The sequence below is a fragment of the Nycticebus coucang genome, chromosome 15 (genome assembly GCF_027406575.1).
Source record: "Nycticebus coucang isolate mNycCou1 chromosome 15, mNycCou1.pri, whole genome shotgun sequence".
NCBI classification, from domain to species: Eukaryota; Metazoa; Chordata; class Mammalia; order Primates; family Lorisidae; genus Nycticebus; species Nycticebus coucang.
In genome coordinates this window covers 67,903,948-67,927,265 of record NC_069794.1, presented here as the reverse complement: position 1 = coordinate 67,927,265, position 23,318 = coordinate 67,903,948, and the positions used below count along the sequence as shown (strand labels likewise).

At 40.6% G+C, this 23,318-nt stretch overlaps 1 protein-coding gene across 1 annotated transcript in view; it reads right to left on the bottom strand.

Annotated features, from left to right (window-relative positions):
* CRYL1 (crystallin lambda 1) overlaps positions 1 to 23,318 on the bottom strand; it is a 124,627-nt gene that overhangs the window by 72,263 nt on the left and 29,046 nt on the right. Inside the window, exon 3 of the mRNA XM_053563630.1 lies at positions 8,686 to 8,812. Coding sequence (XP_053419605.1) covers positions 8,686 to 8,812 — 127 coding nt within the window. The remainder of the gene's footprint in view (positions 1 to 8,685; positions 8,813 to 23,318) is intronic.

Sequence of the window (23,318 nt, the reverse complement as noted above, 5' to 3'; positions counted from 1 at the left end):
AGATTGGAAGCAAATATATAAAAATGTAACAAATAGGGCAGCACCAGTAGTTCAGCAGGTAGGGCACCAGCCACATACACCCAAGCTGGCGAATTTGAACCCAGCCAGGGCCAGCTAAACAACAATGGTAACTGCACCGAAAAGTAGCCGGGTGCTGTGGTGGGTGCATGTAGTCCCAGCTACTTGGGAGGCAGAGGCAAGAGAATTGCTTAAGCCTAAGAGTTTGAGGTTGCTGTGAGCTATAACGCTACGGCACTCTACCGGGGGCAAGAAAGTGAGACTTTGTATATATATAGTATGGAGTAACTGAATTAGGTATGGCTTCCCCTTCCCAGCACCCAAACTCTTAATATATATTATTAATATTTGAGGGATGATTTTGTCCTAAAGCACTATGGAAGGAACACTGGGCTGGCCCCATCTTGGGGACAAAGTGTTGAGAATGTTAATTTGAGACGGCCCCAGGATCCAGTCCTGGTAGTGCCCATCACTAGTCACCACATCTGTCATGGAGAACCATGTCTTCCTATGCTGTGTGTGACCTCACCATCTGCTTCTCACCACACAAAGCACCTGCAACCACACCCTGATGCCCTCAAACTGCAACACAGCCAAATCCCAATCTTAGTGACACTGGCCAACAAGATACATCTAACTCTTTAAAAAAATTACCCAGGACCTGTAGGTCAGTACCCAAATTGAAAGGTAAAGTAAGCTGGAAAGGATGGCTCCTGCTTATAATCCTAGCACTTTGGGAGACTGAGGCAGAAAGACAGCTGGAGGCCAGAAGTTTAAACCAGCCTGGGCAACATGGGCAGACCCCATTCTTTATAAGAATTGGAAGTGTGGTGGTATGTGCCTGGAGTCCTGCCTATCCATGAGGCTGAAGCTGGAGAATTGCTGGAGCCCAGGAGTTTGAGTTTGCAGTGAGCTATGATGATGCTCCAGCCTGTAGCCTGGGCAACAGAGCAAGAGGTTTTTTATTTTTATTTTTTAGTCTAAAAAAATAGCAAAAAAAGAAAACTAAAGTAGAAATTCAGACTGATGCTGACTTTGGGTCCTTTTGCTTTCTGACATTCTGCTCCAGCACTTTTCACTTCATACACAACCCCACAAGGTACAGCCAAAGAGCACCTATCACTGTTGATTATTCTCCTAATGCTCTTGCAAGTCCCAGGACATTTGGGAGGCAGGCCAGTCTTCATCTCCATCACCACAGGGCCTGTGGGTACAACCCACGTCAATGCCTGCCACTCCCTCACAGACACTGGGGCCCCACAAGGCCAGCCACTTTCGGCCCTTGCCTGCAGCCTGACTGACTGCAGTAAAGATGCTGTCCCCTTCTGGGGCTTTACTGGGATCTTCAGATGTTTGGATGAATCTCAGGGTCATAGGAAGAAGCTAAATACATAATTACAGATTATGAGAAAAACTTGCCTATCTCTTAAGTGTATCTCATGACAGTTTTCATTCCTTGCTTGTATTATATCTTTGAAGTTATACACACCACAAAATAAATAAATAAATATATAAAATTACAGGTACGTAGAAATAAGACCCCATGCCCAGTTCTGTAAGCACACTCACTATTTGAATAGTAAGAAGCAAGAACAGAAGGACAAAGCTTTTCACACTTTACAAGTGAAAATACCAAAGCCACAAGCTTGCAAATGTCCCTGTGAGCACACAGGTGGGCGTGCACCTAGACGGGGAATCCAATGCACCTAGGAACAGAACACAACAAGCAAATTGCTGATAAACACAACATGTATAAACATCAAATTCACTTTACCCTGTGAAAGATGCCAAATTCTAAAGGCTGCACAACTTATGATTCCATTTTACATAACGTTCTGGAAAAGGCAAAACCCTCAGGACAAACACATCAGGCCTGGGGAGGGAGAGGAGATTAACTACAAAGGGGGTTCTGGGGGTGACGGGCACACTCTACAGCCTGCCTGACGCTGGTTTCTCATGTAACAGGAATGTTACTGTACATGAACTATTCCACCGTAAACCTGACTTCATGTTGTTTTTTAAAAAGTACATGTAACATAAAAAGTGAAAATTCCAGTTTCTGTGCACACTCCTGCAAGTCCTCAGGGCTGGCCGCCCCAGGTGCCCTTGCTAACTAACAGCCCCCACCTCACTCCTACCAAAAGAATGATTATTCTGGGTCTCAGTGAACCAAGACTAAAGTCCAACAAAAGCACCTACCCTTGAAGGAAATATATGTAAGTTTCAAAAACCTGTGCTGCTCCTCCCTATAACCACTGATGCATCTGAAACTCCTCAGCACAGTAACTAGCACTTGCTAAATTTTAAAGGTAAAGCGTAGATGCAAACTCTGATCATCTACATCAGTGGTTCTCAAGCTTCCTAGTGCCACAACCCTTTAATACAGTTCCTCATGTTGTGGTGACCCCCAACCATAAAATTATTTTTGTGCTACTGGTTGGGGGTCTACATGGACAATATCAACTTTACTTCTAGATTTCAGCTGCTGTCCTGATTTTGTGTAAGGAAACCCCAATTAAACTTCATAATTCTATAATCCAGTCCCCTGGCTCCTTCCTACCAGCCCCCGCACTCTCCAGTCTTGAATTCCAGAGATTAGATGGCATGACGCCTCCATGTGGCGGCTAATGGGCCTTAATGCTCTTTCAGAGTCACAGCTTGAGACAGGTTTTTCAGAATAAACTTATTTTTCCATCAAAGCAGATTTTCTTGCCAAGCAAGATTTGATTTCAAAATTGTACAAAGTTCCAGAAATTCAGGTTTCCTTCTTGCACACTCCCACATTTCATTAGAGTGTTAGGAAACTTTCTGACCCATGTTCCCACCCTGTGGGGTTTGGGTAGAAGACAAGCCTGGGAGATAATCATACTCACACTGCTAGTGCTCTGGCCATCTGGGGCTCAGAAGATCCTATGGGATTGTTGTAGTTGAACTGTGGCAGCAGCCTGTGGGGTATGGGAGGGGGACGTACCCATAAGCTTAGCATCCTGCTTTTGAACAATTCCCTAAAGTAACAATAATTTTCTTTTTATACCTCACAGGTTTGAGACCCGCCTAAGCTGGATAGAGACCTCATCTCTAAAAATAGCTGGGCGTTTTGGCAGGCGCCTGTAGTCCCAGTTACTCAGGAGGCTGAGGCAGGAGAATCACTTAGGCCCAAGAGTTTGAGGTTGCTGTGAGCTGTGACACCACAGTACTCTACCAAGGGTGACAGAGTAAAACTTTGTCTCAAAAACACACACACACACACACAGATCCCCAAAATATACACAATTATGATATATCAATTTTTTTTTTTTTTTCAGACAGTCTCACTCTGTCTCCCTGGGTAGAGTCCTGTGGTGACATAGCTCACAGCAACCTCAAACTCTTAGGCTTATCGACCTCCCAAGTAGCTGGGACCACAGGCGCTCACCAAAATACTCAGCTAATTTTTCCACTTGTAGTAAAGACAGGGTGTCACTGTTGCTTAGGCTGCTCTCATACTCCTGAGCTCAATCTACCCACATCAGCCTCCCAGAGTGCTAGGATTACAGGTGTGAGTCACTGTGCCTGGTCAATAAAAAGAAAATCGCCTCCAAGTAGCCTAGATTAGTTTTTAGATAATAAGAATTTTCCCTGTGTGCCAGCACCATGCTGTCTTGACCACTATGGCTTTGTAGTACAGACTAAAATCTGGTATGCTGATGCCCCCAGCTTTATTTTTATTACTAAGAACTGCCTTAGCTATATGGGTTTTCTGGTTCCATACAAAACGCAGAATCATTTTTTCCAAATCTTAAAAGTACGATGTTGGTATTTTGATAGGAATGGCATTGAATAGGTAGATTGCTTTGGGAAGTATAGACATTTTAACAAGGTTGATTCTTCCCATCCATGAGCATGGTATGTTCTTCCATTTGTTAAAATCCTCTGCTATTTCCTTTCTGAGGATTTCATAATTTTCTTTATAGAGGTCCTTCACCTCCTTCGTTAGGTATATTCCTAGGTATTTCATTTTCATTGAAACTATGGTGAAGGGAGTTGTGTCTTTAATTAGCTTCTCATCTTCACTGTTATTGGCGTATACAAAGGCTACTGACTTGTGGACATTGATTTTATATCCTGAAACATCAAAAACATTTTTTTTGATGACTTCTAGGAGTCTTGTGGTTGAGTCTTTGGGATTCTCTAAGTATAAGATCATGTCATCAGCAAAGAGGGACAGTTTGACCTCCTCTGCTCCCATTTGGATTCCCTTTATTTCCTTGTCTTGCCTAATTGTATTGGCTAGAACTTTCAGCACTATGTTGAATAGTAAAGGTGACAGAGGACAACCTTGTCTGGTTCCAGTTTTAAGAGGAAAAGATTTCAGTTTTACTCCATTCAGTAAAATATTGGCTGTGGGTTTGTCATAGATAGCTTCAATCAGTTTTAGAAATGTGCCACCTATGCCTATACTCTTCAGTGTTCTAATTAGAAAAGGATGCTGGATTTTATCAAATGCTTTTTCTGCATCTACTGAGAGGATCATAAGATCTTTATTTCTGTCTCTGTTAATATGGTGGATAACGTTTATGGACTTGCGTATGTTAAACCAGCCTTGCATCCCTGGGATGAAGCCTACTTGATCATGATGTATGACTTACTATTCAGCTACTAAAAAAAAATGGAGACTTTACATCCTTCATATTAACCTGGATGGAAGTGGAAGACATTATTCTTAGTAAAGCATCACAAGAATGGAGAAGCATGAATCCTATGTACTCAATTTTGATATGAGGACAATTAATGACAATTAAGGTCGGGGGGGGGGAGGAAAAGCAGAGAGAGGGAAGGAGGGAGAGGGGTGGGGCCTTGGTGTGTGCCACACCTTCTGGGGGCAAGACATGATTGCAAGAGGGACTTTACCTAACAAATGCAATCAGTGTGACCTGGCTTATTGTACCCTCAATGAATCCCCAAGAATAAAAAAAAAAAAAAAAAAAAAGAATTTTCCCTGTGTACATGAGAAAAAGGAGCCATATAAGCTGAGAAGAGCAGCAATGTCGCAGCCAGTAAGAAGCCACAGGCTCTGGAAGGTGTGGGTTGGGCCAGGTCAGCATCAGTTGCCTGACAGACGCTCTGGGGACTTCAGCTTTAAGGGCACTCTTAGAAGGTTCTTTCAGGTGTCACAACATCAAATGATGACTATCACTACTGTTTAAGTCACAAAATTAAATTTGTTGTGATATAGTCCTGAACAAATCATACAGCAAGAAATATTATGACTTTGAAATAAAAACCATGTTGCAAAATTCTATTTACAATATAATCTGAAGCGTATTAGAAAGAGGAAAAAAAGATACATGGAAAGAAATACAAATATACAGAAATATTAAGGTTTTAGACTAGCTCAAGGCAGGATTCTCCTAAACTTTTTTACAATATAGAAATGTTTAATTCTTTAAGATATATTTTTTACATTCACTAATATCATTAACAGTCACAGTACAGCATGAGGTACCATGTTTGGTGGCTTTATTTACTAGTTTGCTGTACGATGAGACACTAGAATGCATTAGCTATAAAATTTGGAGAATAAAATTTGCTCATCATATAAATGTGTAAAAACATGCCCAAGAAAATCAGACAACTGACAAAAATGAAATCTTGATATTTTTTTCCTTACCCAGCTTTCCTTCTGATTCGTTTCACTCTCCTACTAAACACCTCCCTTAGAGGATTCTAATCAGGAAACAGATTGAAATCCAAACTCCATTTCTTTAAAGAAACACTTAGTGTTTCATGCATCCTGGACCCCTCTAAGCACCTTATACATTTCCTTTCATCTAAGCAACTCTTCAGGCTGGCATTCCTAGCATCATGCACCAGCCTTTTCCCACCTCTCGGACGGGCCTCACCCACCTATCCGGCTGTCTCCACCCTTCTCACAGGGACCTCTCATCCTCTGCTCATCTCTTTCTGAGATACCATCCCTACTTCTACCACCATCCACTTCACCCAAATCCACTTGTCAAAGGCCAATCCTGGCCAAATCCTGCCTTTGTTAAACCTTCCCCAGCCCTCCTGGTCAGAACTGTTCCCTTCACCCATTTCTCTGTGCTACTGGAGGTACAAACAATTTCTGAAGAACATAATCTCAGAGGAATTAAACTGAGTCCTTACATCATCCTTCTCTATCCTTTTCCCACACTGCCTGGTTCATTGCCGTTTTGCATAATAGAAGCTGCTCACCATGTCACGCCATGTAAATACTGTCATTTAATCTGCAAGATGAAGGCGGACCTTAAAAAGCAGTTTTCAGTGGCACCTACTATGCAGAGAACATATACTGCTCCATATTATTTATTACCAAAATTATTATAAGTGGCCATCTTTTAATTACCATTTACTGAGCATTTTCTGTGTGCAAAGTATTGTGCTAAGCACTTTAAAATGCCTTGTAAGTTAGCATATACCCTACAAAAATTGTCCCTTAAAAAAGGACTCACCTTACACTCATAACAATGGTCGCAGTATGGAGAGTTCTCCAGTTTTTGAAAAACAATATTCTGTTTGAGGAAGACACATTAGTCTGAACTAATTCTCTCATGCTAGTGTTAGATGTTTATGAAAATCATCTGATAAACTGTTTAAATATAAGACAAGGAGATAAAAGAAATCTAACATAGATACATTCATTGTTCCTAGGGCATAACTTTATAATTTCTATTGCTAGAAAATTTGTAAATAAGCTTTAGTAAGCTCACTTAAAAAAAAAAAAAGCAATAAAGCAAATTGTCAACGTGATAGAACCATAGTATATTATTACAGGGAGGAAAACACCTAAATGTTTAAGAATTAGTAATTGGGGATAGGACAAAATTTCCTGTGCATTGCAATATCACAGTTGGATTCATAGAGCTCTACACAGCAAATATCCCCAAGGAAGCACAGATCATGTGCTCTGGGGAACCCCACTTAGAGACAAAAAGTGACTCTAATGAAGACACAGATGGGAGCTGGAGAGACCAGCCCAGAGCTTCCATACAAGCATTTGTGACATCACATATTCACACTTCAGATCATATTGTATAACCTGACCAACTAACCCACACGAAGAGGCTTCTCCACTGAGACCAGGCTGGAAATCTCCAGTGCTTATCAGAGGCGGGTCCTCTCAGAGCTCCTACAGCTTCAGCAAGGGTTGGAGCGAGCATCAGTCAGACGTTGTTAAAAGAACCCTTCTGGTTCCTTTAAGATACCCTTCGATTTCATACAAACTTCACCATATCAAGGGCTAGAGGTGAATTTACTAGAAAGAGATGAGGAACTGAAAATCATCTTCTCCTTCTGTTCCCTGCGTGTTTTTTTTTTTTTTTTGTAGAGACAGAGTCTCACTTTACTGCCTTTAGTAGAGTGCCATGATGTCATAGGACTCACAGCAACCTCCAGCTATTGGGCTTCCACGATTCTCTTGCCTCAGCCTCTAGAGCAGCTGGGACCTACAGGCACCCGCCACAATACCTGGCTATTTTTTGGTTGCAGTTCAGCCGGGGCTGGGTTTGAACCCGCCACCTTGGTATATAGGGCCGGCGCCCTACTCACTGAGCCACAGGTTCCACCCATTTGTTAAACAACCTAGAGAAATGTTAGAGCCGCAAAGACCTAGAACCTGGATCTCCTGTGTTCTCAGCTCCCAAATTCTCAGGTGGAGCACAGGGTCAGACAATTAAGTTTGAGAACTCAGCCTAGAAAAAGTGCTGCACACCTCATCCCTGAGTATCGCTGTGGTCACCTTTGAGGTACTCCTCCTGGGAAAATATGTACTGATGCCAGTGCCCAGTCTACCTTTCAAAACAATTTTAAAACTTTTTTTCTGAAACAGTTGTCAAAACTGTCATCATATGAGATTTGACAATTAAGTTCACAAACTTATCCTAGAAAAAGTGCTCACTATGGTCACCAGATGGCCAAGCAGAGTACTTTGAAGGTGACCAAAGTGATACTCAGCAATGAGGTATATAGCACTTTTCCAGGATGAGTTCACGAACTTACTCACCTGACCTCATATCTTCACAGTAATATGAGTTGTACAAATCTCAGAACACAATATAATGAGGAGGAATATCTGGGAAATAATGGCTCTTAGTTTTCGGTAAATTTACTTAATCCTAATGGCAGTAAATGTAACCATTCAAAAGACGAGATTATACTTCAGGACTTTTAAACGGGGCAGGGGCAGGGGCAGGGCCTGTGTTTGGGTACAGGAGATCCCAGAGGGCACCACGCTAAGGTCACAGCCCGGGGCTGCCTCCCAGTCTCGCCTGGACATGCCATATCCTCTTTCTAGGCTCCTTCCACTGTGGAAACAACGTCCACAGGGTCTTCTTTTCAAAAATGAAGATGTTAGAAAGTCTAAATGCAAATGAAAGGCTTTATTTTAGGTGATTTAAGCTTTTAATCAATTATACAAGAGAACAAAAATAAAATCTTTCATTTAATAAGATAAGATAGTGTGAGCAGTCAGGTAATCTATTTTTGCTCAAGAGCTTAACACCACTAAAATGTATCATTGTCGCCGCAGTTTGAAGAGAACCTGTAAAGGGGGTTGGAGGTAAGAGGACATTTCCTACCACAGAAAACAAAATTCTGACCTTGACGGCACAAACTACCCACACCTACCCTGGCATGTTCATAACTCACCTGAATGTGCAGGGCGCCCTCTACTGCTTCCTGGATATTGGAACATCCACTGATCAGCGCCAGCTGCTCTTCCACACTCAAGGAGCCTTTCAGAGAGCCTGTCTGTCCCAGCAAGGTCAATTCCTTTCTAGAAAGAAGTGGGAATGATCACTGTGAGTATTCAAAAACAAATTTAAAAGCAAACAAATCTCAACAACACTAATCACCAGCAAAATGCAAATCAAAGCCACAATGAGAAGTCACACCTCACACTCATCAAGCAGTTGGTAGGAAGGAGAACTGGTGAGACTAAAATGGTGTAACCACTATATAAAACAGTGTGGAAGCTCCTCAAAAAACTAAAAACAGAATTATAATATGATCTGGCAATCCCACTTCTGAGTATTTACCTAAAATAACTTAAAGCAGAGTCTCAAAGAGATTTTTGCATGTTCAAGTTCATAGTAGTGTTATTTATTCACAATAGCCAACAGGGAGAAGCAACCTAAGCATCTAATGTCAGATGAATAGAAAAACAAAATATCATAAATATATTCACAACGGAATATTACTCAGCCTTAAAGAGGAAGGAAATTCTGACACATACAACACAGATGAATCTTTCATGTATGCTATGTGGAATAAACGAGACACAAAAGATCAAATACTATACGATTCTACCTGTAAGAGATACATACAGTGGTCAAAATCAGACACAGAAACAAACAAGGTTGTAGTTACCAGGGGCTGGGGGCATTGAGCCAATGGGGAATTCGTGTTTTTAATGGGTACAGAGCTTCAGTTTGGGAAAATGGAGCAGCCCTGGAGATGCACTGCCACCACCATCATTTGACAGTGTAAATGCACCTAACTGTATTTAAAAATGGTCAAGACAGTGAGTTTTGTTATATACATTTTACCACAATTATTTTTAATTTCCATTAAAAATACTTAAAAGAATGAAATAACCCTGAGTGTGGGGAATGGAAAGCAATGGTTCTTCACTCTCATCCTTGGGTCAGTCCCTAGGGGTGGAAGGGCTGAAAGGAGGTTTCTGATCATCAGGACGGGCTTTTAACATCATTTCATATCACAGTTTTTATCTGTGAGTTACTGATGCCCTTTAGCCAAAAGCTACCACCTGCAGCAGAACCAATCAGGTCAGCAGAAGCAAGGGAGACCCACACGGAACACCGGGGGTGCCGTGGTGCATCTCTGGAGCAGGTGCCAGGAGATTTAGAGGAGCACTGGGGAAATGGAGTCCACTTTATCACATTATATGAGGAATCAAAGGTTGGAGAAGTCAATACATCTTATCCATACCAGGGGTGGGGGGCACCAGACCAAACAAAGCTGTTGTGGGCAATGAAGCAGCAGTCACTCATTTCAGCCAAGAGAGCAGCGGGTTGCAAATTTCTGAACCAGCCTTGCTTTGCCTAATTCTGTCCTGTTCTTAGAGTGATCCTCCCTGAGGCTGCTTGTGTCCAACAGGTGAAGGCAAAAAAATACAAACATACTGAAATACAAAATGATTTTTAAAGTATCTTTAATAAAAAGTAGTTTTAAGGAATAGATAATGCGCCCTCCCTCAGGCAGAAAGGCTAAAAAAGCAACTAGAGGCATCATTGTACACAAGACCTGGCCTTACATTTTATTTTAAAGGAGGAGGGAGAGTATATGGGATTTTTCTCAAATAAGTAATTTAGAAGATATACAATATATCAACTAAAAAAAAAAATCTAGCTTAAAATAGGGCCAGAAAAAGCTCTTCTTTTGGAAGACAAGCACATCGACCACAAAGATGCCTCTACTCAGCCACCCATAGGACAGCTCAGTGTTGAGTACTCAATGTCCCCAACCACCATCCCAATGAGCAGGTGTTTTGTAAGTTTTATATAAAACTAATTTCTTAAAGCAGTGGTTCTCAATCTTCCTACTGCCGTGACCCTTTAATACAGTTTCTCATGTTGTGGTGACCCCCAACCCTCACTGCCTTAAAGTAATAGCTTATAAAGTAGTGAGAGATACACAAAATAAAGTATGCATCTGAGCCAGTTCACCAGAAAGTGTATATTAACTGCATAGAGCATTGCGTCCTAGCCAATTAGACACTTAAGATTCAACAGTTGGATCGCTAAAATCAAGGAAGAGCTGGCTCAAGGTAAGTGCCAGTAATTAGATACCCAAAACACCAGTGAGGGAAATGCAGTAAAAAGGGTCACAGGAAAAGGTTCCCCTACAAAGACAGAAGGGAAATGCCAAAGTTCACAGGTCTGAGAGTCCCATGGTCAGTATCAGCGACGCCCAGCAAACCTCCCTGCAGGCAAACCCTCTGCCGTTACCTCCATCACCAGGGAAGAGACCATGTGATACAAAGGTCATTTATTTCCCATTTTATGGTATATGCCAGATCCATCTTTCAAAAATGTTTAGTTATATAACTCTAAATATGCTAAAATCCTGGAATTGTTCACTTTACGTGAGCCCATTATATGATATGTAAGATATCACTCAATAAAGCCAATGAATAAATTTCCTATTACTGCCATAGCAAAGTACCACAAATTCAGTGGCTTAGAGAACACAAATTTATACAGCTCTGGTCAGAAGCCTCATTGATGCTAACACCAAAAGTGGCAGCAGGGCTGCGGTCCTTCTTCAAGCTCTAGGACAGAGTCCGGCCCTCATCTCTTCCAGCTTCTCGAGGCACCTGTGCCCCTGCCCCACAGCCCTTTGCACTCTTCATAGCCAGCAATGGCCACTCCAATCTGTGTTTCTGTCATCATGGCTCCTTTTTCGACTCTCCTATCTCACTTTTTCCCTTATAACAACCCTCGTGAGTGTATCAGGCAATCCAGATAATCTCCTTGCCATCTGTAATTGAATTGTGTCCAGAAAATCCCTTTTGCCATGTAAGGAAATAGTCACTGGTTCCAGGAATTAGGACATGGACATCTTCAGGGCAGTCATTATTCTGCCTGCCACACCCATTTTAAAAAACAGAATATATAAAGTGTACAAGAATATCCTATAAAATTAGCATCCAAATTGTGCTTTGGCGGGGGGAGACAGTGTCTCACTTTGTCCCTTTAGGTAGAGTGCTGTGGCATCATAGCTCACAGCAACCTCAAACTCCTGGGCTCAAGAGATCCTCTTGCCTCAAGCCTCCTGAGTAGCTGAGACTACAGGTGCCCGCCACAACACCTGTCTATTTTTAGAGACAGAGTCTCTCTCACTCACTGTTGCTCAGGCTAGTCTAGAACTCCTAAGCTCAAGCAATCTACCTGCCTCAGCCTTCCAGAGTGCTAGGATTATAGGCATGAGGCCCTGAGCCTGGTTCCAAATTATGAGTAAAGCCACTGATATCCCACTACATCCTGACTTCCACCAGCTGTTGAGAAACTTATTGTCAACGTGTCATTCCTTCACAGGGGATCTGTCTTTTCTCTCTAGCTGTTTTAAAAGACTTTTCCTTGTTGCCTGGTGTTTGATAGTTTCACTGTGTCATACCTGGGTATAGATATACTTTCTGTGTATCCTTCTGGGGACACTTTGCTCTTCTAGAATCTGAGGCTTTGTGTCTTTAACTGACATGAACTCTCAATTATTAACTCTTCATAAGTTGCTTACCTCATTTTCAATTTTTCAGAAATCTAATGACAGGGGTTAGACATTCTATCCTCCATATTCCATAACCACTTTTAAACATTTTCCATCTCTTCATCTCTGTGAATTACATTCTAAGAAACATCGTCTGCTCTGACTCCAGTTCACTAAGCTCAGAACATGTTTCTCATACATTTGGGGATTTGTTCACTAAACTCTGAGAATTCCACGCCGCCCCGGAATACACGAAGGAAGCGCTCCTCTCCTCAGCGCTCCTGCAGCTGCCACACACAGACCACTTCAGCTTTGCTAAAAGACTTGGCATCACAGAGGAGTAGGGGGAGTCGATACGGTGCCCACTGCTTTCCTACAGCTATTTCTTTTAATTTAAGACATTTCAAAAATAATAGAATAATGAACATCCCCTTATTCCTACCACCTGGAACTTTTTTTTTTTTTTTAAGCAAACAAAACCCTAAAGATAAAGACTCTTGGCCTGATCCCTGGCCTTCCCCTGACTCACGCGGGGTCCAAGCATCCTGCCTGGTGCGGAGCCACCGCTCTGCCCTTGGGAGCCGCATCCCCGCCTGCTGTGCCCAGAGCACCTGCTCCAGGTGCCACAGGCCACTGTCCTCACAGCTGCTGTCAGTCCACAGCAAACATCCAGCCCTTCCCCAGAGCGCTGCCTCCACTGGGCAGACAGGCGGCAGGACAGGTCTCCTGTTACTCAGCAATCCGGGCCGCCTCTCAGCCACAGAAGGGCCCACGGGGACAGCAGCAGCACGACAGCCACAACCTCCCCAGGAGTGACTCAGCCCCAGGCCCCTCCTCCTGGCAGGACCCTCAAGGTGGGACAGAGAGACAAACTGGGCTCTGGGGAGAGATGCGGCCACCGTGACACCCTGGGTGACTGAGGAGTCCAGGCCCCGCCGCGCTGTCCTGCGGGAAACCCAGCGGGAGTCCCGTGAAGCCTCTGACGTCGCAGACGAACCCTCGCTCTCTTCAAGGTCAAGAGACACACGTGCCACAGGTCAGAGTCACACCTTGGTAACGCCCGATAGATTCGGCCCATTTTTTTTTTTTTTAATGTTTTGGAAGAAACTCTGCCTGGGCTTTGTAGAAGACGTACCCAACCCCAGAGCAGACGCGCCCATCCCAGAGGCCCTGAAGCTGCGCCCGCAGCGGGACATCGCGGCAGCTCCACAGTCACCCGCCTGCCCCAGCGAGGACAGCTGCGCGGCCCGGCCCTGCCGCCAGGGGGCAGGCGGGCTCCAGGACTGGGGCTCGTTGGCCATGTGCCGCCAACCCGAGTTTCTGTGTAAAACTGGTGGAAAGTGGTGACAATTCCAGCTGGAGGGTAGGATGTGGACGATTTTCATCTTTTTTTATTTTTACTCTTGCGGTTTTATTGAAAAGGCCCATTTATTTATTTAAAAAGATAAAAATTAGTGGAGATATTGGGGCCCTTGTGCACCAGCAGCAGGGATGTGAAATGGTGCAGCTGCTGTGGAGAACAGTACAGTGACGACTTAAAATACTAAAAATAGAACTACTATATGATCCAGTGACCCCACTTCTGGGTATATATCCAAAGGAACTGAAAGCGGGATCCCAAACAGATGGCTGTACACCCATGTTCACAGCAGCATTCACGACAGAGCAAAGATGGAAGCATCACGAATGTCCGCTGACAGACCAATGGATAAACAAAATGTGGCCCACACAAGCAATAAAATTAAATGAAATTCAGCCGTACAGGGAAAGGAAATCCTGTCATGCCACAACATGGATGCAACTTTCACTTGTTATGCTAAGTGTGATAAGCCAGATACAAAAGGACAAATACAGTATGATTCCATTACATGAGGTATCCAGAGTGGTCAAAATCATAGAGACAGAAAAGAGAGTGGTGGTTTCCATGGGCTGAGGATGGGGAGGGTGGGGAGTCATTGTTTAATTGGCCCACAATCTCAGACTTACAAGATGAAAAGTTACGGAGTTTGGTTGCACAATTATGTTAATCTATTAATACCAAACTGCATGCTTACAAATGGTAAAGATGCTCAAACTCAACATGAACTTGAATTCAGAAACTGATTCAGAGAATATCCAGCTTGTGGATTGTATAGAATTAGCTAGAAAATAATTTTGGCTAGTACACTCCAATTGAGTCAGGTAACGATCTAGGCCTTTAGACTTTGAATTAAATACGGTGAAATAAAGCACATATATTTATCTCTGGTCCCTCCAGAAACTTCAATGAAAGCAGACTAAAAGAATTTTTTGAACAAAGTATTGGCCTGCAAGTTATTTTTTAAAAGTATATCAGGAGGAGAAAAAAAAAAAAAAAGTATATCAGGAGATCAGGTACAGTAGTTGATACTTGTAATCCTAGCACTTTGGGAGGCCAGAAGACAGGGATGGGGCACTATAGAAACCAGGACTTCAGGCAAAGTACACACTGAAAGGGAAGCACCACAGCACTTCACAAATGTACAACCATATATATACCACAAACACACCAAGGCAGGAGGATTGTTTGAGCTCAGGAGTTTGAGGTTGCAGTGAGCTATGATGACACCACTGCAGCCTAGCATGGACAACAGAGTGAAACTTAAAAAAAAAAAAAAAAGCATTAACAGGAGACAAAAATGGACAAAAGATACTAGGTTTTTGGAAGATGGAAAATAATGCAAAAGTGGTAAACCACTGAATGAAAGCTGAAATTTAAACATGGGGAAAAGAAAATGCCAATGAGAAGCAAGTCACAGTGCCTCCTGAGAGACCTGGAAAGGACTAAAATTTGCAGGTACCAAACATGATAGACACAGCAGGAGTGAGGAGGAGGAGGAACTGAAGAGTGCTCACAGAAAGTGGTGCAGCCCAAAAGCTTATCAGTCCCTTAGCCCTCCCACTCTGAAAGACATCCACCTAGAACTGGCCAGTCACAGCAGAAGACAGGGATGGGGCACTATAGAAACCAGGACTTCAGGCAAAGTACACACTGAAAGGGAAGCACCACAGCACTTCACAAATGTACAACCATATATATACCACAAACACACCAGATACACATATACCACACCCATGCCACACTGCCAGGCACACCACACACACTTCTCTAGGCCCTTTCCTTTGATTGCAAACCAAAACTCCTGGATAGGGATTGGCAAATTCAAATGGAAAAACAGAAGTCATGGAAAAGAGACACATAGATACTTATATTTGAAGATCTAGTTTTAAAAAAGAAAAAAAAAAAAGGTAGATCCCTCTGCTATCTCCTGGGCATAGAGTGATCGGCAAACAAATTCCATGTAGTTTTCATAGGGGGCCTCTTTCTTAAATATGAATATACAATATATTGTTGGCAGCCTCTAAAGTTAAAGACAGTTCAAAACAAAAAAATTTTTGTACGTAACTATGGTAAGACAGCAATTCAAGGAAGGAAAGAAAACATAAAAACTGTAATAATTTCAGAAAGATTAGGGAAAAAATTCATCCATGACTTAATTAATAAGATATCATAAGGAAAAATCACCTTTAGACAGAAATAGAAAATTATGTATGTGTGTTTAATTTTAACGAAAGGGCTGGGTGATAGATTTATGGGAATCTGAGGAAAAACAATGGCAAGGAGATAGCAAACAAGAGAAGACATAAGAAAATTAAAGTCATTGGCTGCCATGAGTGGGAAGGGTGGGCAGGCCTGCTTTTTGTCTTTACCCAGGAGAGGACTTAATTTAAAGCTGTAATGGATCAGGACACATGTTCAGAGCCACTTGTCTGTCAACTCATTGACTTCTATACTGCCTATTACCTTATTACTCTTTTTTCTAGAAAGAAAAGTTGACCTTCTTCTCTTCTCCCCTCTCTTTTTTCTCCTTCCCTCCCTTAATCTAGTATCTCCTTATCAGCTGCTGACAGTTAAAGAAACTATTGCCAATTCAACTTAAAACTCAAGTCCATTCTTCTCACATGTTTATTCCCAAAAAGAGTTTCTTAGACAAAATATATTGTTTCTTATGTCACTGTGTGCTTTTTTAAATATATACTATAAAAGTATACTATAAAATAAAAATACAATTTAGGCAGTGTCCAAAAAGAAAAAATGATAGTCCTCAAATCCCAAACAATCACTATTGATTTTAAATTAGAGAATTAGATTATACGGATGGATGGAAGGATAACAGATCAAAGATATAGACTGATCAAATTCTTTTACTGTGGTTTTCATTTTTTTCTGTGTATATTAACAAAATATAAGCATTTTAAAACTTTCTTATTTGTTACCTATTAAAAAAGTAAATAGCTGTTTCTTTAAAAAAAAAAAAGAAGGAAAGAAAGAAAGAAAATTAAAGGACTTTCCCAACTGGTCCAACATCTGACTATACTAGCAAAAAAATACTAACTACATATGTACTAAGTGTACCTTTTAATGGCACATTAAAAGGATCATTCACCAATATCCAGTGGGATTTACCCCAAAGATGCCAAGGATGGTTCAACATATGCAGATCAACATATGTGATTCAGTGTATTAATAGCAAACCAAAGCCATATAATCATCTCGATATATGCAGAAAAAGCATTTGCTAAAATTCAACATTCACAACAAAACTCTTATCAAATTAGGTACAGGGAAAATGTCCCTCGACACATTAAAGGACATATACATCAAACCCACAGCTAACATTATTACTCAATGGTAAAGAGTTTGAAATGTTCTTATAAGATCAGGAACAAGAAAAAAATGCCCACTTTTACCACTTCTGTTCAACATAATACTGGAAGTCCTAGCCAAAGTAATTAGACAAAGGAAATAAAAGGCATCCAATGTGGAAAGAATGAAGTGAAATTTCTTTATGAGCTAGTGACACGATTGTATGTATAGAAAATCCTAAAGATTCAAAACTGTTAGAACTGATAAATTCTATAAAGTTACAGTATATAAAAATCAACTTACAAAGCTTGGTAATGTCTCAGTAATGTTTTATTAATGACTATAAACACTGACGAACTGAACAAAATTTAAGAAAACCCCAATTATGATAGCATCAAAAAATACCTTTGAGTAAATTTGATCAAGGTGAAAGATCTGTATATGAAAACTATGAAACATTGATGAAAGAAATTGAAGATGGCACAAATAAATGAAAAGATAACCCATGTTAATGGGTTGGAAGAATATTGTTAAAGTGTCCATACTCCCCAAAGCAATCTACAGATTCAATGCAATCCCTATCAAAATTGCAATGTCATTCTTCACAGAAATAGAAAAAAAATCCTAAAATTTGTATAGACTCAATGGACAAAAGACAGCAAATAACTAAAGCAATCTTGACCAAAAGAACATAGCTAGAGGCATCACCCTACTGAATTTAAAAGTATACTACCAAGCTATAGTAATCAAAATAGCATAGTACTGGCAAAAAAAGAGACACTTAACCAACAGAAGTATGGACAGTGAGCCCAGAAGCAAACCCACATAACTATAGTTAATTGATTTGACAAAAGGTGCTGTGAATACACATTGGGGAAAGGGCAGGCTCTTCAGTAAGTGGTAGTGGTAAAACCATGCATATCCACATTCAGAAAAATGAAAATGGATCTTTCTTTCACCCTTTAAATAAGAAATCAGGCCAGGTGCAGTAGCTCACACCTGTAATCCTAGCACTCTGGGAGGCCAATGCGGGTGGATTGCCTAAGCTCACAGGTTCAAGACCAGCCTGAGCCAGAGCAAGACCTTGTCTCTAAAAATAGCCAGGCATTGTGGCAGGCACCTCCCAGTTTCTTGGGAGGCTGAGGCAAGAGAATCTCTTGAGCCCAAGAGTTTTAGGTTGCTGTGAGTTATGATGCCACGGCACTGTACCAAGGGTGACAAAGTGAAACTCTGTCTCAAAAAATAAATTAATTTTAAAAAATCAATTGAAGGCTTAAACATAAGACCTGAAACTATAAAATTACTGGAAGAAAATAGGGCAGAAAACATGACATTGGCCTGGGCAAAGATTTCTTGGGTATAACCCCAAAAGCACAGGCAACAAATGAGAAAACAAATGGGATAGCATCAAATTACAAAGCTTCTGCTCAGCAAGAAGACAACTCACAAGAAAACAACTATATTAAATGGGCAAAGCACTTGAATAGACATTTCTCCAAAGTAGACATAGAAATAGCCAAAATATACATGAAAAAATGCTCAACATCTCTAATCAGAGAAATGCCAACTAAAACCACAATGATATATCACCTCATGCCCACTAGATTGACCCTCGTCAAAAAGATGAAAGATAACAAGTGTTGGTGAAGATGTGGAGAAAAGGGAACCCATAATATGGTGTGGGTGGAAAGTAAATTAGTACAGCATTACAGAAAACAGTATGGATGTTCCTCAAAAAACTGGAGAATTACCATGTGATCCATAGTAATGCCACTACTGAGTATGTATTCAAAGGAATCAAAATCCGTATACTGAAGAGATTTCTGTAAGCCCATGTTCACTGCAGCACACTATTTGTAATAGCCAACACATGGAAATAACTTACGTCCCCATCAATGGATGAATGGATTTTTAAAATGTGGCATATATACACATTGATTTACTATTCAGCCTTACAAAAAATAGGAAATTCTGTCATATGCAGTAACATAAATGAACCTAGGGAACATCGTTTTAAGTAAAATAAGCTAGATACAGACAGACAACTACTGTATGATTTCACTTATATGTACAATTGAAAAAAGTTGATCTCATGGAAGAAGCATAGAATGGTGGTTACAACAGGCTGAGAGGTGGGGTAGATGGGGGAAAGGGAAACCTTGGTCAATGAGTACAAGTTACCATAGGAAGAAGAAATTCTGGTTATCTATTACACAGCAAGAAGATTGTGGTTAAAAATGAATTAATACTTTATATTTCAAAATAGCTAAATAAAAGGATTTTAAATGTTCTCACCACAAAAAGATTATAAATATTATAAATACTATGCATATGCAAATTATCCTGATTTGATTTCACATTGTGCCCCATAAACATATAGGATTATAATTTGTCAATTAAAAATGAAATCAAACTTATTTTAAAAGGGGATTGTACGATGGCTGACTAGAAGCACCCAGCACTTGTTTCCTCCACAAAGAAGGACTAAAATAGCAAGAAGATAATCACACGTCAGATTGAGCAACTCAGAGGGAACAGGAAAATTCCCCCAAGAAGAGAGAACATCAAGGCACAGGAGAAGTAGTGGGGTAGACAGCCCAGCAGAGATTTTCTGGAAGCCAGGAGAGGCTCCCCAGTGTAGGGAAAAGGTAAGTGAGAACACTCTTTCCACATTCACACCACAATCTTCTGTAATCCTAGCCACAGTGAGGAACTTATTGACCCACAGGGACCCTGAGACTACCACAGGCAGTTGTCTATAAACCACATGACAGCTTTGCTCCAGAGAGGGAGTTTGTGCTGGGTCTCAAACACCACTGAGACCCAAGCAGATATAGCAGGGTGCCATTCTGAGCACCAAACCTCTACCACATTGCATCCAGCCCTGGGACCCAACAGCTCTTCCATCTTTACATCCCTGGAACCCTGCTGACATCCCCTTGCATCCACCCCAAGGGCTGCAGCAATGAGATACCAATCAGACCAGCAGCTCTCTAGCTCATGTTGTCCCATGACATCACTGGTGATAGCACATGCTACTCAGGAACCCAAGAGCTGGCCTGTCACCATTATTGTCATCACCAACATCACTTACACTGCCCAAGGGTATAAAGACCTACCTACCCACCTAATCCATGCTGCTCTGGTCCAGGTGGGCCAGTTTTTGGGTTTCCCGGAGCCAGCCACCTAGAAACCCAAGAACTGGCCTACCTGGACCCACTAACACTAATGCATGCATATGCCACCTAGGGACACAAGGATGGACATGCTCAGCCCACACCACTAATGGGAACTAAGGACCTACCCCACCTGGCATTCCCATACCCAGCAGAGCTTCAGAAAAACCTCCAATAACCACCACAGCCTAAGCCACTGAGGAATTCAAACACCAACACTGATTACAGCCAAATAAAATCATACATGTCTACACTACCGAACACACCCAGAATTAAAGCTGAAGCTCCCAGTCTATCAATATTATAGATATATCAATAGGAAAAAGTCTTTCCCTCTGAAAATCAATTAAAAGAAATTGAAACAGTTAAACCAAAGATGTGCAAATATCAATATAATGACACAGAAACATGAAAAAGGAAACATAATACCTCCAAAGGAATACAATTCTCCAGCAACAGATTGCAATGAAAAAGAAATGTCTGAAAAAGAATTCAAAATGTTACAGAAGCTCAGATACAAGAGAACACAGATAAAAAGAACAGAAAGAAATCAGAAAACAAAGTCATGATTTGAATGGGAAATTCAACAAAGAGAAATAATAAAAAAGAACCAAACAAATCCTGGAACTGAGGAATTTAATGAATGAAATAATAAAATTGATAGCTACAATTATAGAGTAGATCAAGCAAAAGAAAGACTCTCCAAACCCCAAGACAGATCTTATAAAAAAAATTACTGAGTAAGACAAAAGAGAGAAAAAAAAAATTTTTAATGAAGAAAGCCTGTGTGACTTATGGGAAACCATAATGCAAATAATATTAGAATTTGGGGTGTTTCAGAAGAGGGAAAAGGCATAGAAAGCCTATTTAACAAAATGCAGCTAAAATATTCCCACTTTTCCAAGGAGTTACAGACATCCAGACAGAGGAATCTCAAATATCTCAAATAGATTCAACCTAAAAAGATCTTTTCCAAAACACATTCTGGTCAAATTAAAGTTAAAGAGTTCTAAAAACACCAAGTGAAAAGTGTCAAGACATATATGAGGACTGCCATCAGGCTAATGGTGGATTTCTCAGCAGAAACCTTACAAACCAGGAGACAGAGTGGTCAGACTGCTGAAAGAAAAAGCAAAAAAAAACTCTAAAAAACTAACAGTCAAGAATACCATAACCAGAAAAGCTATCCCTCAAAAATAAGAATCATAAAGTCTTTCTAAGACAAGCAAAAATCAGAGAATTCATCACCCTAGACTGGCTATAAAATAAGTAGCTGATGGAGTCCTACCCTTTGGAAGTCAAAGGACAGCATCTGTCATGGAAACACATGAAAACATAAAACTAACAGGGCAAACACACAAAGGAGCAAGAGAAAGGACCCAAATGTTATCACTACAGAAAACCACCAAACCACAACAATGAAAGAGAAATAAAGGAATAAAAGATAACCACAAGCAAAAAAACTTAAGAAATTATAGGAATATGTTCTCATCTATTAATAACTTTGAATGTAAATGGATTAAGTACTTAAAAATACAAACTGGCTAAACGGATTTTTTAAAAATACCCAATTATATGCTGCCTACCAGAAACTCACTTCACTTGAAAAAACACATAGACTGAAAGAGATGGAAAAAGATACTCCAAACAAAAGGAAATCTAAAGCAAGCAGGAGTAGCTGTATTCATGGCACATAAAACAGACTAAGTCAAAAATAGAAAAGAGATGAAGTCATTATATAATGAACAAAGGGAGCAATTCAGCAAGAGGGTTTAACAATTCTAAATATATAATTCACCCAATACCAGAGCACTCAGATATATGAAACAAATATTAGATCCAAAGGGAGCAATAGATTCCAATACAGTAACTTGGGACTTCAACACATCACTGTTATCATTAGACAGATCATGTAGACAAAAAAACACAGGAACACTGGATTTAAACTATACTTTGGACAAAATGGACCTAACATTTATGATAGCCAAGATACGAAATCAACCTACGTATCTATCAATGCATGAATGGATAAAGAAATCATGATATATACTCACTAGAATGCTACTCAGCCATAAAAAGGAAATGCTACCATTTGCAGCAACATGGATGGAACTAGAGGTAATGGTGTTAAGTGAAATTAGCCAGGCATAGAAAGGTAACTATCACACACTCTCGCCCATACACAAAAGCTAAAAAATTCGATCTCGTGGAGGTAGAGGGTAGAATGATAGTTAATAGTAGATGAGAAGAGGGGTGATGAGAATGAAGAGGGGTTAGTCAATGGGAACAAACATACGGTTAGAAGGCATAAGCTTTAGTTTTCAATAGCACAGTGGGGTGACCATAGTTAATATTGCATATATTGTATGTTTCAAAACAGCTAGAAGATAGGAAATGTTCCCAGCACAAAGAAATGATAAATGTTCACAGTGATATATCTAAATAGCCACATTTGATCATTATGCATAGAATCCAAGTACCAAAATATCACATGTACCCCACAAACATGTATAATTAACAATAAAAGTTTATTTTTTAAATAATAAAAGTAAAGAACTTTACCAAGTTGTCCAACATCTAACAGCAGTTCTAGAAAGAAAGGAAAAGGGAGGAACTTACTCAAAGAAAAAAAAAAAATCGAGAAACAAAGCATGTGTTTCCAGATTGGATTCGTGCCTGTGTATAAGGAGACACAGGGGAGAGGACTGCAGGTAAGCTATAAATTTTACAATAATCATCTTTATGAGTATATTTCTTTAAAAATTAAATATGACAATTTAGGGCTTATAAATACAAAACCTAGTTATTTCAGAGTAGCACTAATACTATCTATGATGTCACGTGGCCTCTTTTCTTCCCTATCTCCAGGAGACAACGGTAACAACTGATGTAGTTACCATGAACCAGCTCCAGCCTATCACCTTAAATTAACATAGCTCCTTAAGAATCCCAGCTAGAGGATTGAGAATTTAAATTGAACACAAACCAAAACTCAGAAACCTGTCTTAAGATACCATCAACCAATCTGAAAATGTGACTCACAATAGGGATGTTAGAAAGATTAAAGCAGCTTCCTTCTGTTTTAAAGCTGGCCCTTTGGTTTGGCTCTGACTCCTATTCCCTGCTTAAAATTCCTGTTCTCAGAGCTATTTCTTCACTGAACATTTTTCATTGCTTTTCCTTGAATGATCCTTATTTTCTCTTCCAAAAAG